Below are 16,651 nucleotides of genomic sequence, written 5' to 3'. Positions count from 1 at the left end.
AATATTAATCTAGTAACAGTGAGCATATCTAAAAACAAAAGACAAATGATAATGTTTTTTCCCAGTTTCCCCCCTAGCAGGAGAAGACACAGTTACCTCCAACTACAAGAAACTGATGCTCCATTTTGGGCCAACACATGCATAAATTTTAAAATAAGTTAAGTCTCAAATTTCCACTCTCTCCTGCTTCCTATGGCAGGAAGGCATGATGCCAGGAAAAGCAGTTAAGAAAATCACTTCAACTGATGAAAGGCTAAACTAGTATGTTGATAGTAAAAGTTATTTCAATAACAAATGTATGGGGGTTCTTGGTAATACAGCAAGAAGACAGCCTGAAAAACACTCCTGTGACAAGCTCTAAAAATGCTAGACTGAATATAAACAATCTTTTGAAATGCATCATGGAGATCACAATGAAAAAAGAAATTCCAGAGAGGTAAACAAGCTACTACTGGTTTCCAGTGATTAGTGTAAAAGTTAAAATATTAGGAAAAGATATATCATAAATAACAGAATATTGGTACAGCTAGATTAACAATTACTCATGATGGTTACTCTATAATAATAAAATGTTAAAGTCATTTAAAAAAACTCTTATGTACCTAATATTCGAAATACAAAAAGTTAGCAGTATTATGAGGAATGAACACATCCTTCATTAGAGTAGGCAACTTGCTATCTATCTATCTATCTATCGCTGCACCGCACGGCATGCAGGATCTTAGTTCCCCAACCAGGGATCAAACCCACGCCCCGCTGAAGTGAAAGCACAGAGTCTTAACCAGTGGACCATCAGGGAACCCCCGGCAAACCTTTCTTAATAATTAAGCAGACCACACACACACACACACACACACACACACACACACACACACACACACACACACACACACACACACACACACAACCATTAAGGACACACAAGGATTAAAACTACACAATGAACAAACTTGATCTTTTAGACAAATACACTTGACACCTCACCTAATAAATGAGCAACACATTGACTACTTGTGAATACAACAAGTCTTAATAAATTTTAGAGGATGGGTACCACACTGATCACATTATGTAGTCATGATGCAATTAAGATAGAAAAGAACAAGATAATTTTTAAACCCACATTTGTAAAGTGAAACTTCTAAACACCTAATAGGAAGAGAAAAAAATCATAATGAAAATTTTAAAATACTTAGAACAGAAAGATAATTAAAATTGTGGGATGATGCCACAGCAATAGACAGAACATTCAGATTTATGTTTTTATATTAGTAAAGGTAAAGGGTTGAGAATGAGAAATCATCCAACTTGAGTTAAAAAGCACAACTTGAGTTAAAAAGCACTTCCCTGGTGGCGCAGTGGTTAGGAATCCGCCTGCCAATGCGGGGGACACGGGTTCGAGCCCTGGTCCGGGAAGATCCCACATACCGAGGATGCGCCATAACTAGTAAGGCTGCGCTCTAGAGCCTGTGAGCCACAACTACTGAAGCCTACATGCCTAGAGCCCGTGCTCTACAACAAGAGAAGCCACCACAATGAGAAGCCCGCGCACCGCAATAAAGAGTAGCCCCCGCTCGCCGGAACTAGAGAAAAGCTCGAACGCAGCAACAAAGACCCAAAGCAGCCAAAAATAAAAACAAATTTAAAAAAAATTTTTTTTAAAAGTACAGCAGAATAAAACCCATAGGAAGTGGGAAGAAAAGAATAAAGACAATGATTGCGCCTATACAAAAAGGTTTTCCAGCTCTTTTGTACTTCTTTGTTACTAAGACTGAATACTCAATGTTAACAGCTGAAAATCTAACGCTGTTACTTTGAGGCTATCGTGTACCGTGCATCATGATTACTTTGCAGGTAAACCTATTTGCCAAGCCATAATTGTGACGGTATGTCTATAAATAAAGCTCATACAACTGAAAAGCTACCATCATAATGGTTTTAAAGAAAGATGATCTTAATAAAGAACTGATGGAGTCAGGAGTCAGGCTGGAAAGTTAAATAAATGATGGCAATGACAGTTAACTTGAAAAAAATTCAACCTACCACCATTTACTGATGAGTTATTACCTGCAACTATAATAGTGCTTGCAAAATTTAACCCTCGAAATGTTGCAAGGTGGTCATTATTAACCCATGAGGAAACCTGAGCTCAGAAAGGATAATTTAACTGCTTTTGATCATATTTTAGAATGTAGCAGAGTTCAGGTATAAATTCAGATCTATTTGGTCCAAAGATTGTGCTCTTAACATCTCTGCTACCATCAGCAGCTATTACAGTATCGTTATTTTTTAAAGATATAGATTAATTAATAAATAATATCATTAATATAAATTCAAACAATAGCTGGAAAACCAAACAAGACCTCACTTATCTAGCATGGGGTGAGTTTGGGGAGAGGGTTAGTATTCTGATGGTTGAAGTATCAAAATTTTTTCAGATATTTTAACTATTGCTATGCAATCATGGCCTATGGATGTTAGCAAGACCGCTGTGTAGCCTGACTTACTTTTTGTTCAAACTTCCCAAGCTTAGCTTTTTTCCATGTTTCAAGCACATTGTGGTTAATCATTCTGTTGGATTAAAGATGTACGCATTTGGGGAAATTAGGTGATTATGTGCTAAACATGGGACATACCTCAGAACTTTGCTTTATTGAATCAGTCCCTAAAAATCAGCTTGTTTTCTTGTCATTTACTACTTTCTAATAAAAGTGGAGTGCAGAATATGTATGTAGCTGCATGACCTCCTGAGCAATGAAACATGTCTGCCTTTCTACACAAGTATCGGTTCAAAACCTAAAGCAGCCTCTTCCTACATTGTTTTCTTACTTTCAATAAAAACAACAAAAAAGGATGCAATCTTGCCATTTGGACAACACAGATGGATATTGAGGGTATTATGATAAGTCAGGCAGAGAAAGACAAATACCATATAACCTCACTTCAATGTGGAATCTCTCAAAAACTCATGAAAAAAGAGATCAGATTTATGGTTACCAGAGGAGGGGGGTGGGGAGTGGGTGAAATGGATGAAGTATCAAAAGGTACAAACTTCCAGTTATAAAATAAATAAGTCATGGTAAATAATACTGTATTGCATATTTGAAAGTAAATCTTTAAAGTTCTCATCACAAGAAAAAAAATTCTATAACTATGTATGGTGACAGATGTTAACTAGACCTATTGTGATCATTTTACAGTACATACAAATTCAAACCATTATGTTGTACACTTGAAACTAATATAATATTGTATGTCAACTATACCTCAATTTAAAAACAAAAACAAAAAACCCCCCACCACTTTTACTTATCTTAACAGTTGTCTTCTGCCTCTCTAACAATCGAGTCATTCTCCAGTTATAGAACCAGCAATTATCTTAAACATTTACTGAATCTGAAAACATGCTATCTCACAAATGGCATTTTGAGTGGTCCTTTGTTTTCACTCCTGCACTTACTGTAAAGGATACTTAATAATGCTAGTGTTCTGGGGACTAGATAACTGAGGCTTTATTGTACTTGAGAAATAAGGTTTTGAAATTATACTATATAAAGTTTGTATTATTATAAACATTATTACATAATGTTTGCTATGGCTAAGGGAGAGGAAATGAGAATCTAGCAAAACAGAGAAACATACTCTGGATGAATCAAAGGACAATGGAATGATAAAGAGGAAAAACCACCAACCTTTCAAAGTTTTTTTCCCTCAATGTTCCAACATCTGCTTTTCTGATGTAAAAGCAGTTGTGTACAAGTACCACCTCTTTTTTTTTTTTTTTTTTTTTTTACGGTACTTGGGCCTCTCACTGTTGTGGCCTCTCCCGTTGTGGAGCACAGGCTCTGGAGGCGCAGGCTCAGCGGCCATGGCTCACGGGCCCAGCCGCTCCACGGCATGTGGGATCTTCTCGGACCGGGGCACGAACCCGTGTCCCCTGCATCGGCAGGCGGACTCTCAACCACGGCGCTACCAGGGAAGCCCTTACCACCTTCTAAAGTCACTTAAGAGTGAGAAGCTTACATGCAACTGAAAATTTACATGCTGCTTGCCTACCAAGTACTAGAACTCTTAACCCATTTATTAAACATTTATCTCCTTTAGCTTCTTTAAATTTTTGTTCTTATATTCATTCTAAATTTATTCAGCTTAGCCAAATACTTTTGCTAAGCAAAATTATTTCAACAAGTACTTCTTAGTTCATTACTTCTGAGCACACTGTAAGTTTCAATATGTCTAACGAGTCTATTATTAAACTGCAAATCTGTCTGAAATGTATTCTCTCCTCAGAAATACATCCTGTTTAACCAAAGAGAACAAAGAAAACAACTTTCAGAGTGCTGACACTGAAGTGCTGTATGGTTCATAAATGACAATTTGGGATGAGTAAAGTGACAAATTTTAAAAAATATAAAAAATAACTCAACCAGTAAGAATGAAAAAAAAACCAATACACGTTGAAAAAAATAGTTACAATCAAAGAAATTTCAGCCCCAAACAAGTTTCCCAACTAACGAGGTATTAAGAAAACCCAAAAACCAGATTACTATATATCCAATCATGCCATTTAACTTGTCAATTATTGTATACATGACAAATATAATTATTATAGCCAACAGTGTATTGCTATATGCAACAACAAAAACCAAAGAATTCCAACACCCAAGCAACCAAGACTAACAAAAATATCAGAGTACCATCACTGAATACACCCTCAAAGAGCATAATTTATCAACTCAATATATTTCTGGCTGCTTTTCAGCCTAATCAAACTTCAACTGTCCACGCAGGAGACTGTCAATATTGCCAGGTAGAAACAAATACAATTTTTAAACCTCAGTTTGATTTCCCCTTTTACTCAAGGTACTTCTTTTCTTCATCTTATTTTAGATAAAAGGTGCTTTACATTTTTCTTAATGATGAAAAGATGAAGAACATAAGAATATTGTGTAATGCAACCAAATCAAAATGTACATTGCTACTATTTCATCAATTCTACTTTATTAACACATGACCAAGAGTTTGACTGTACTTTCAAAATAGGTACTTACCTATTAAAGAGCAAAACGGTGAGGTGAAGGATAACATCACTACCACTGGACACTGTTGGTTTCATTGCTTGAATATATCTGAGGGCTTGTCTGTGCTCACCCTGACTCATGAAGGCTTCAATGATCTTTGAATGTTGCCATGACACAGGTTTTACAGTAGCTGGGTGAAACAGAAGATCCAAACCACTCTGCAAAAATGACACAAAAATTGGTAAATACAAATATAATGTTCTGCTTTTAGGGGAAAAAAAGGCAATATACTAAACCTACATAAACCAAGACAAGACCAATTTAAATATATCTGAAAATATCTACTTTAATCTATGATATTGATATATTTTAAATAAAAAGCCTTATCAAAAGCCTCATACTTCTGAGACCTTGTTAAGCTAGTATATAGAATCTTTCCATCACCAGTTTCATACATCAATGCCAAATTCTGCCTCCTCTAGTTCACCCAACACACCAACCATATCTCTAACATATCAATCACTATATTTGCACTGTTAATAATTGTTTGTTTCCTTCCTTCTTTAGACAGTAAGGAACCTGGGGTTCTAAACTATTTTATCTTTGTACTGCCTAAGATGGTGCTTGGTGAAGTTACTGATTAAATTGAATCCTTAAATTACCTCTGGAAGTAGACTGTGTCATATCTTTAATATCAAATTTAAATCCAGTTATGTATTTTTTCTAAAATTCTAATAATTTACAAACGCTTACATTATAAGTGAACTACAGACTTACCTCATAGTCATTATGATCTATCAGCCAAAACCCTTGAATAAGTTTAACCTGGCCCCAAGAAATGGCAAAGGCAGTTGGAAATGATTCAATGGAAGTATCCGTTTTGTTTGGAAAGGAATACATAATATCAAGTAGCAAATAAATAGTCTTTAAAAAAGAGGATTAAGGACAATAAACAAAAAGAAAAACTCCTACATATATATTTGCAATAGGTAGCAACAAAAGATATCAGAAAAAAGGCTTAAGACACTTCTTTAAGTGTTCAGTAAGCCATTATGGATGTCCAGCTACAGAAGTATAGTTTTATTAAACGTGGGTACAGCCGATCCCACAACCGACTTCATTCATTCTCAATAGTAAGTACCACCATAAAGGAGATGATCTAAAGCATACTTTCTTCATGAAGTTAGTAGCTTAGCAAATTTAAGGAAGCTATAGATGAAATTCCAGTTATCCAGCAAAACCTGGCAGCCTTTAAGCAAACACATCACTTATTTTATAAATTATTAATAAAACTACACATTTTGACTAAGAAACTGACATTAGTACAAAAATCTTATTTAAGAGACCACAAGGCTCAAACACAATGCCTAAGTAATTTAAGCTAACTTATAATGCATTCATATTCAGCACATGAATTAACCTCAGAGAATGACCACTTGCTAGCAATGTTTTAGAGCAGCTGTTCTTAACTTTGGGAGTGTCTTGGACACATTTGAGAGTCTGATAAAAGCCATGAACCCTATCCCTAAGAAAATAAATAAAACAAAATTTTGCATAGATTCGAGGTTAACCATAGACCATCTGAACCCAACCAACAGGTCCTAGATTAAGAATCTTTCCTTTAGGGCTTCCCTGGTGGCGCAGTGGTTGAGAGTCCGCCTGCCGATGCAGGGGACACGGGTTCGTGCCCCGGTCCGGGAGGATCCCACATGCCGAGGAGTGGCTGGGCCCGTGAGCCATGGCCGCTGAGCCTGCGCGTCTGGAGCCTGTGCTCCGCAGCGGGAGAGGCTGCAACAATGAGAGGCCCACGTACCGCAAAAAAAAAAAAAAAGAATCTTTCCTTTAAAACAAATCCAAATGTAAAATTGAGATTGGATGAGATGCATAAGGTTACCACTAGTCTGACACTGAATGATTTTGGTAATACATGAATTATTTGATAAAATTTTAAAGGATACAACAGAATGCTTGCTTGCTTCGGTAACGTTGTCTAGTAGGTATATGTCAAGTAATGCCTATTAAAAAAAAATTTAGTGCATTGTATATATTCGTTCATTTATGCTCCTTTTGTTTTCCCGAGCCCGTGCCAGGTATGAAAAATCCCACCCCAACTTTGAAGACTAAATGATATCATGTTATTGCAAACCTACATGTAGACTAGTAGGAGGATATTTTCCTGTGCCTCCTTCATCCCGTTTCCACAACTTCTCTACTCGATCTCCTAACTGAGAAACCATTCCATCAATCATCAAGCAATCAGGGTTCCACTTCCCTCTGCAATAAGGGCAACAATAAGGATATTTAGCATTAGTGTTAAATTATTCAAAACAATAAGCACCAAACTCTTAAAAGTAATGATCTCAACTATCAAAGGCAGAAGAGATTCGAGGACAGGATGCCATCATGAGAAATCCAGACATCAAGGAAAGTTAGTCAGATAAACCCTGAAGAAGCTTCAAGTTTGGTCATCAGCAAGTCAGTCAGTGAAGGTCAGATTCCAGGGAAGAATGTGGTCTAGCCAGCAAAATGCCTGAGGCTTACTTTTTACCATCTTGAGCAAATTACCAAAGAGCATGGCAGCTCAGTATAGAGAAAATAATACTGTAGTTCAATGTCAATATTTTCAGTTTCATCACTTGGACTAGTCTTTTAACCTCATTAATTCCCTGATAATATATATTACTGAGCACCTACAAGGGGATAAGCAGATATGGACCTTGTCTGTTTCCTCATCTAATATTAATAACAGCAGGAGCAGTTACTAATTACTGAATGAAATTTTCTTATGAGTAAGGCACTGTAAGAGGTACCTTGCATATAATATTTTATTTCATCTTTATATTGACTTTATAATTTATGTGACAAATAGGATTAGAAAGCTTAGCCAACCTGCTCAAGGACATACACTTCGGAAATAACAGATCTAGAAATTTTCAATATGCCTAATAAATCTCCCAAGTCAATGCTCACTATCGTAGATCAGTTACTCTAAAGTACTGGATCCCCCAACTTGCCAGGTGCAGTCTTATACAGATTTCCAAGTGAGTCTGACACAACAAACCCAGAACCAAGGTTTGTGAATCACTGCTCTAAAGGTTCTAAGCTGCTCTACAATTCTGTCATTCCAACCTGAAGAAGAAGGCTATTTATAATTCCATGGTAGAGCCAAGGCTCTAAACACTACTCTTTTTTCTTCTATTACTTCTATATATTTATTTCAAAGGAACCAACTACATATATATTTAAAGGGAAGGGGGGAGTATGTATTTAAAGAAAAGAGAGATAAAGGAAATAAAGAAAAAAGTGGTTGAAGTGCTGAAATGCAAATGGTAATGGAAAAATAATGTAAAATAACTAACGTGAAATATATTTTATGCTTTAATAAACAGTTGCTTCTAGTCTTTTTCTGTGTAAGAATTCTCAGGAATTAAATTATAGAATCTCCTCCAATAAATCAATCATGTGGTAAATAGTTTTATTTAGGAAATAATAAATAGCTATTCTCAATTTCTAAAATAAAGGTATAACCATTAGGTCAAGGCAAACATTACAACTAAAATAGTGATGCTGGGGCTTCCCTAGTGGCTCAGTGGTTGAGAGTCCGCCTGCCGATGCAGGGGACGCGGGTTCGTGCCCCGGTCCGGGAGGATCCCACATGCCGAGGAGTGGCTGGGCCCGTGAGCCATGGCCGCTGAGCCTGCGCGTCCGGAGCCTGTGCTCCGCAACGGGAGAGGCCACAACAGTGAGAGGCCCGCGTACCACAAAAAAAAAATAAAAAATAAAAATAAAAAAATAAAATAAAATAGTGATGCTGGTGACAAATTCATATACTTTACTGAGAATTCCACCCATTTAATCATTTTATAACATGATGAATTCTGTTCTGTGAAAGCTTTAACTTCTTACACAAGTAACTTCTAAAATAGTTTTGTAGGTTCTGGATGTACTATACCTTGATGAACGCTCACACTTCTGTCGACGACTGGTGTAGTAGTTCTGAATTACAGGGTAGTTGTAGCATAACCTTGGCAACTGCACAGCATCATCTAGATGTTTTTTAAGAGTTAGAATAAAAGCTAGTAATATTTCCAAAATATCCCCCAAATACTTAAAGTTACATATATTGATATTTTACTATAATTTTGTAATGTTGTTCAATTTGCAGGTTTCTTAAAGTAATACAAGAACACTGCACACCTTTATTTATAGATACACAAATGAGAAAACTGCATCTCTCATAAAAGTCTTGTAACAAAAGGATGCTGGCTTAAAACCATGGAAAAGCTATTCTAGAAAATGATTTTACTCCCTAAGGCACAAATGATAATTTAAAAGCAAGCAAGTTCACTATCTGTTCAAGTAAAACTCTAAGAGAATTATGAAAGAATAAGATCAACAGTAAGTATGCACGGTGGCAGAAGCACTTCTAAGCCCATGTATCCTGGAAATGCGAGAAGTTGGAGACTTCTGTTCTAAACAAATATAGTAAGTCAAATTCTCTAATTCTTGGTATTAGATGAGTTATTAAATAAAGAGGGTATTTAACTGATGGCTAATAATACTGGTTAATAACCATATTAAAAGAACCCTTAAGAGAAAAAGATGGACAAATTAGATTATAAAATTCATAGTTCTATGGATCTAAATTATAGCCAGTGATATCATTGAACCCATCTTCAGAAGCCATGTTTTAGCAAATATTCTTTCCTTTTAACCCAATAAACATGTATGGAACACATGTGTATCAGGCATGGGATGAAGCACTGAATGTACAAAGTAGGGAAGAATGTAAGAAAAGAAGAATACAAGAAAACATAAGGGAGGTGGTATAAGAAAGGAATCCTACAACAACAGAACAACAAAATTATAAAGATTTAAGAATGTTCCAATGTTAGTATTTATAGATTAGGTAAATATTTTACCTAAGCCCTCTGGTAAAAGCCCAGAATGAGAGAACCAAAGAACCACTTGTGCATATTGACAGATGAGCTGGGTAACCATATACTTATTGCTTAAATCCATAAGACCTGCAAAGAGTTAAAATCTGTTGTTAGCTTTCAATTTATCAACCACAAATGAAAAATCAAGGCACTCAATAGTTTTCAAAAAAAGTAACTAATTACTTGGTGATTTTAAGCAATATGTATGTATTTTTAAACAAACTTAGCTTGAACAAATAATCTCCAAAATGCTAAACTAACTCATTGACTAAAATAGACACTTTAGGTAAGTTTGCTTCTATATTAGCTACACTTCCATTTATCTAATTTCAGTAGTCAGATTTTTACATTAAAACAAACTAGTACAGTATCATTATACAGGTTGTTCAAACCAGCCCTTTAGATGAAACTGGCTGTTTTGTTTAAATGGCAAAACAGAGGAGAAAAATTACAATGACCAACTCTATGAAAAAAACTTACATATAATTTAAAAATCTGAAATTCTACCATTAGTACACTATCTTAACAATCCTTAATCCCCAAATTTCCCAACCTCATTTAATCATCAGCTCATGGCACATCTAATAACATTCTGTAGCTTTTCATTAAAAAAAAAAAAAATTCCAGCATTTGAGAAATGATGGCCTGTTTGCCCAGTAATCCATCTAACACATAGGAAATGTATTCTTTCTCTAAGTCAAGAAGTAAAAGTCAATGAAACATTCATTTATATAAGACAAAGAGCACACCTCTCTCGGTGATCTCTTGGGCCTCAGCTGCAAAACAGCTTAAGACTATATTAAGGTTGCTAAGAAGTAAATGGCACTGCTGGAGAGACTGTATAGTTTGTGGATCGATGAAACGACACGAACCATCAAATAATGGCGCACCTTTCAAGGATAAAATGTAAGATTAGTTTTGACACAGTACATCTGAATTAACTAAAGTCACAAATGCAAAACACATCAAATTCCTATTAACCAGAGAATTATTTTATACGAGATCTACAAAGACAGCTTCAAATGACAAATACCCTCAAGGAATCTAGAAGGGCAGATACAAATTTTTATTTTTTAAAAATGTAGAATGAGACTTCCCTGGTGGCGCAGTGGTTAAGAATCCGCCTGCCAATGCAGGGCACAAGGGTTTGAGCCCTGGTCCGGGAAGATCCCACATGCCGCGGAGCAACTAAGCCTGTGTGCCACAACTGAGCCTGCGCTGTAAAGCCCGCAAGCCACAACTACTGAAGCCCGCACGCCTAGAGCCCGTGCTCCACAAAAGAAGCCACCGCAATGAGAAGCCCGCACACCGCAACAAAGAGTAGCCCCCACTCGCCGCAACTAGAGAAAGCCCGCACGCAGCGACGAAGACCCAATGCAGCCAAAAATAATAATAATAATAAAATAAAAATGTAGAATGAGGTAAGCAATAGATGAGCACAGAGGAAAGTGATATAGATTCAACTTCAGATTCACTAGAAATCAGTTATATTCATTAAATGCTTCTCCTTCAAATAAATCTTTTATATCCGATCTTTTATGTACTATGCTGTTTTGTGATTATTATTTGATAAGAACTCTTTCTTTCACCTCCAGTCTTCAGAAGTGAGACAATGAAATTAAGAGTCAGATAGAGACCTATTACAATATAATTGTATGCTTCCTACAATGAATGCACTGTAGACTCGGTTGTCCTCTCATTTCAAACTCAAGGTTGAGTTTACAAATGTACTTTTGGGAGAAGCTATTTTAGCAGCTATTGATTACATCGTTTTAGATAAGATTTAATTACATTAATAATTATGTGTGATTTGACCAGAAAACAAATACCTTAATTCTGAATACTTCCTCAAATCATTTGCTTTACTTCCAGTACATTTAATTATGCTTTGTATTTTAATTATTCTTAGTTAAAAAAAAAAATTAACCAGTAATAAAGCTCAAAGCAGTAATAGTAATGGCTGAGTTACCAAGTTCAACCCTGAAACACCACATTATGTTCAAAGCATAGTAAAAGCATACAATTTATGAATTGAGTTGAATTTTTTTTTTTTTGGCCACGCCACATGGCTTGATTAGTTCCCTGCCCAGGGATCAAACTCAGGCCCCCACAGTGAAAGCACTGAGTCCTAACCACTGGACCACCAGGGAATCCCCAAGTTGAATTTTTTTTACATAACTTACATAATCAGCCCTGAAAACATTTTCCTCTCAAAAAAATATTTTTTAACCCTGATTCTGAATTATCAGGTGTTCCACACTTCAAATGTACAATGATTACTGAAGTATTTAAAATTACTTATTTCATGTTTACAATTTCATTTAAGTATACCCTAAAAATACTATAGACCCCATGTACTCCTATCAAATTTTGTTGGTTTAAAAATCCTCTACTAAGAATAACTTTTTAAATAAGTCCAATTTGTTCATTCATCATGACAATAATACTAATAACAAATACATATATAATTCTAAATAAACTTAAATTTTACTTTCATGTACAGGGCAATCATATATTACCTTTAACATTACTTTTGCACTAGTTGGGCATAATGGGTCTTTAATATTCACAGAATACAAGAAAACTCAAAATGTACAATTCACTAATAAACAAGACTAGATAATGACTAATGACATCTGTTAGTAGAAGACACGTGACTGAGTTTTTGCCCTGCTATTTAGCTTCATAAATATTTTAAATGGAAAATGAATAAAACTCAGAAGTTAACTGGCATATTCTCTTTACTCATTAGCATATTTTATAAATTAAATGCCTAAGATCAAAAGATAATTAAGCTATAATTCTGAAACTTGCTATTGTGGACATACCTAACATGCTGCCAATTTAAATGATCTGTTGAATTTAAGGAGAGTCCATCTCAAATTATTCATGATGATTGCAAAGGATTACATGAATAAATAATATGAAATTGACATTTTTCAATGTGGGATATTTTTATTGTTTTATTAAAGCTAATACATGCTCATTTAAAAAATAAAAAAATAAACAACAAAAAAAACGATCTGTTGAAAAATCTTGTCACGCTAATGTAAAAAGAAATAGTTTCCTTCTGGGACTTCTTTAAAGAGTTTGCAACTTCAAAATGATTAAAAATTATTATTGTTATATACTCAAAACATAAACCAAGGTTAGTTTTTTAATATACTACTTACATAGTCTGTCAAATTCCTCTTTTGTGAGAACCGCTTTATTCCATGTCCATTCAAGAACAAAGCGCAAATTAGCAGCAGAATTTGGTTGTTCTTATTTGTAAATATGAAAGGGAAAAATAGAGAATGATTATTAATTACAAAAAAAAAATTGAAACTTTTCAGTGGAGAAACCTGACAGAAACCACCCTAACCAAGTGAGCGACCTTAACATCAACATTAATGGAGACAAACTGGTAACATGTACCTTCAGGGTATCACTTCAGGGAGCACATCAATTTATGTAACACTGCTGTAAAACTAAAACGTGAATCTAATCATGAGGAAAGATCAACAAACACAAACTGATAGGCAGGCTACAAAATAATAACTGCCCATATTCTTTAAAAATGTAAATTTCTTCAAAGACAATGGCTTAAGAATTATACAAGATTAAGAGAGTTAAAAAGACCTGAACACTAAATACAAAATACATTCTGGATTGGATTCTGAATTCCCCCTCCCTAAAAATGTTACAAAGGACATTAGGGCAATTAGTGAGATTCCAATAAGGTCTACAGATTATTATAAGTGAATATCCTTGTTCTTTGAAGGAATATATTGAAGTATTTCAGTAAAGAAGCATGATGCCTTCAACTTATTCTCAAATGGTCAGAACAAAAACGTGTGTGTGTGAAATATGTGTTTATAAAGAGAGTAATACACACAACTTGAATGAATCCCCAGAAAATTTCTGAGTGAAAAAGAGCCAATCCTAAAAGGTTATGTACTGTAGGATTCCATTTATGAACATTTTTGAAATGATAGAATTATAGAAATAGACAATAAATGGGTGCCAGGCATTAGGAATGGGGTGGCGGCCAGGGGTAGTAGGCATGGCTATGAAAGGGCAACAAGAGAGGTCCTGGGTGTGATATATTAGAGATTTGCCAGATCTTATCATTCATGGGGGTAAGGGTACACTGTAAATGTCTTACAACTGCACGTGAACCCACAATTATCTCAAAATAAAGTTTAATTTAACCCCCTGCAAAACAGTGAATTGACAGTTTTAAAAATACGAAAGTAGTTTTTAACTGTTAAAAATCATAATCTTACCTTCTGTTATCCACCTTTTGATACATCCAGTCAAAAGTCCCAGAGAACTTGTCTGGATTGCTGCTGACAATATAGCTTCTAACTGTTCTTCCTAAACCATGTGTTTTAAAAAAAAAAAAAAAAAAAAGAAAGAAAGAAAGAAAGAAAAGAAAGGATATGTGATCAGAGACAGAGGCAGCAAGTTCTAGTTCAGAACACAAATTTTAAAAGGATTAAATATCATTATGATTCACTAGGATGGCTATACACAAGGTAACAAGCATTGGTGATGGTGCAGAAAATCCTCATACACTGCTGGTAGGAATGTAAAATGGGACAGCCACTTTGGTCTGGTAGTTCCTCAAAATCTTAAACATAGAGTTACCAAATGACCCAGCAATTCCACACCTAGGTACACACGCAAGAGATATAAAAACACATGTCCACAAAAAAAGTGTATATGAAGCAGCATTATTCATAACAGCCAAAAATGAGAATAACCAAAATGCCCTTCAACTGAAGAATGGATAAATAAAATGTAGTATATCATACAGTGGAATATTACACAGCCAGAAAATAGGATGAAGTACTGACACATGCTCCAAAATGGATGAACCTTGAAAAACACTGTGCCAAGTCAAAGAAGTCAGTCACAAAAGGCCATATATTATTTGGTTCCATTTGTATGAAATGTCTAGTACAAGTAAATCTATAGACAGAGAGTAGATTAGTAGTTACCAAAGGCTAGGAGAGAGAAGGGAGGAAAAGGAATTGAGTGCTAATGGGTATGGGGTTTGGGGAAAGGTGATAAAAATGCTCTAAAATTTAATGTTGTGATAGTTGTACAACTCCATAAATACACTAAAAACCACTGAACTGAATGGTATATGAATTAAATCTCAACAACACTGTTTTTTAAAAAAGCATTATACATCTCATTTAAGAATCTATGAATTTCATTCACTACAGCAGCAAAGACTTTTTAAAAAAGGAATCATATGAACAAATAAATAAGTTAAACAGGAAGAGGGAGCTACAGTATGATAAAGATTCCCCAAAACTAAAAGCAGCATGATTCTAAATGGAGATTCATCGGAACAATTTACATTAAAATCAGCGACAAAACAAGGATGTCTGCTAGTACAATTATTTTTCTATGGTTTGTCGGGGTTCTACCAAATGCCATGAGAAAATAAATAAACAAAAATGGGGGGGGCGCAAAAAGCCTATATTTGCTGCTGATTGCACACCTTGAAAATCTAAGAAATTCTAATTTAGTTAAGTAGATACCAAATGAATATACAAAAATCAACTCCATCTAGAAATGAATATAGGGAAAATGGTCTACTCATAAAAATACTAAAAAACACTTAGGGATAAAAATAGAAAGAAACCCACTAGAAAATAATCATAAACTCTTACTGAGAGATGTACTGATAGATTATATAGGGTTTCTAAATAATTGGAAAGATATATACTATTTATACCTAGATGATTATAAAAATGCCAATTCTCCCCCAAATTAACATGTGAATATGATAAAATTCCCAAAAGAATTCCAACAGGAACACTGGATAAAACCATCTTATAATTAATAAAAAAGAACTGCCTATGAACTTCCAAAAATTATAGATTAAAAAGAGATGGCATTACCAAATATCAAAGCATTATTATTAAAATGGTATAGAAATAGGTAACTAAACTTATGAAACAAGATAAAAACCTGGAAATAGAACCCAGTAGATATGGACATATAATATCAGATAAAGGTGGTATTTCAGTAGAATGATAAAAGGATATTATGGGTCCTGTTTCACAAATGATATAGCACAGCTGGACTAATCATCTGGCAAAAAGAAAAATGTACCTTTATTACCTTATATGACACACAAAAATGAATTATAACCTTAAATGTTAAGGAAACATTTAGGTGTTAGGAAAATTTTTTTAAGCCAGAGCTATAAAATGCATTTGACTCTAAAAACATTATTTTGAATGTGGTAAGAGATACTATAAAACAGTGAAGAGCAAATGATGGGGGAAAAATCTGTAAGATTTACGACAGGATAAATACCTACATATTTTAATAAAGAATTTCTATAAAGACAACCCAATAAGAGAAAAGGTAAAACCTACAAATATGTAATCAAAAGAAGAACAAATCCTGACAATAATATATGAAATTACATATATGATATCATCCTTTTCATGTATATGGAGGGATAAAGAGATACAGGAAAGTACACATATCAAAAAGTCCATATACCATACATACAACTAACAAATAATTACCAAGTGGACACTGATGAAACTATGGCCCAAGTCTAGATTGAGAATACTTCCCAGAAGCCCTGTCTCCTCCTACCTGATCAAAAGCAAATCCCACTCACTCCTCCCATCCCCCATGGTAACCAACCACTCTCCAGCCTTTTGTAGGAATCAC

General features: G+C 34.8%; 1 protein-coding gene across 7 annotated transcripts in view; it reads right to left on the bottom strand.

The window, feature by feature from the left end:
• Window positions 1–16,651, bottom strand: part of AHCTF1 (AT-hook containing transcription factor 1) — an 85,600-nt gene that overhangs the window by 30,697 nt on the left and 38,252 nt on the right. For all 7 annotated transcript variants that reach the window (XM_067028932.1, XM_067028950.1, XM_067028962.1 and 4 more), the window contains 9 exons: window positions 14,230–14,320; window positions 13,135–13,224; window positions 10,711–10,851; window positions 9,944–10,048; window positions 8,974–9,067; window positions 7,172–7,295; window positions 6,980–7,036; window positions 5,799–5,945; window positions 5,052–5,239 (listed from right to left, as the gene is read on the bottom strand). In XM_067028932.1, coding sequence (XP_066885033.1) covers window positions 5,052–5,239; window positions 5,799–5,945; window positions 6,980–7,036; window positions 7,172–7,295; window positions 8,974–9,067; window positions 9,944–10,048; window positions 10,711–10,851; window positions 13,135–13,224; window positions 14,230–14,320 — 1,037 coding nt within the window. The remainder of the gene's footprint in view (window positions 1–5,051; window positions 5,240–5,798; window positions 5,946–6,979; window positions 7,037–7,171; window positions 7,296–8,973; window positions 9,068–9,943; window positions 10,049–10,710; window positions 10,852–13,134; window positions 13,225–14,229; window positions 14,321–16,651) is intronic.

This window comes from Kogia breviceps, chromosome 1 (assembly GCF_026419965.1).
Source record: "Kogia breviceps isolate mKogBre1 chromosome 1, mKogBre1 haplotype 1, whole genome shotgun sequence".
Taxonomy (NCBI): domain Eukaryota; kingdom Metazoa; phylum Chordata; class Mammalia; order Artiodactyla; family Physeteridae; genus Kogia; species Kogia breviceps.
This window is presented reverse-complemented; position numbering and strand designations above follow the sequence as displayed.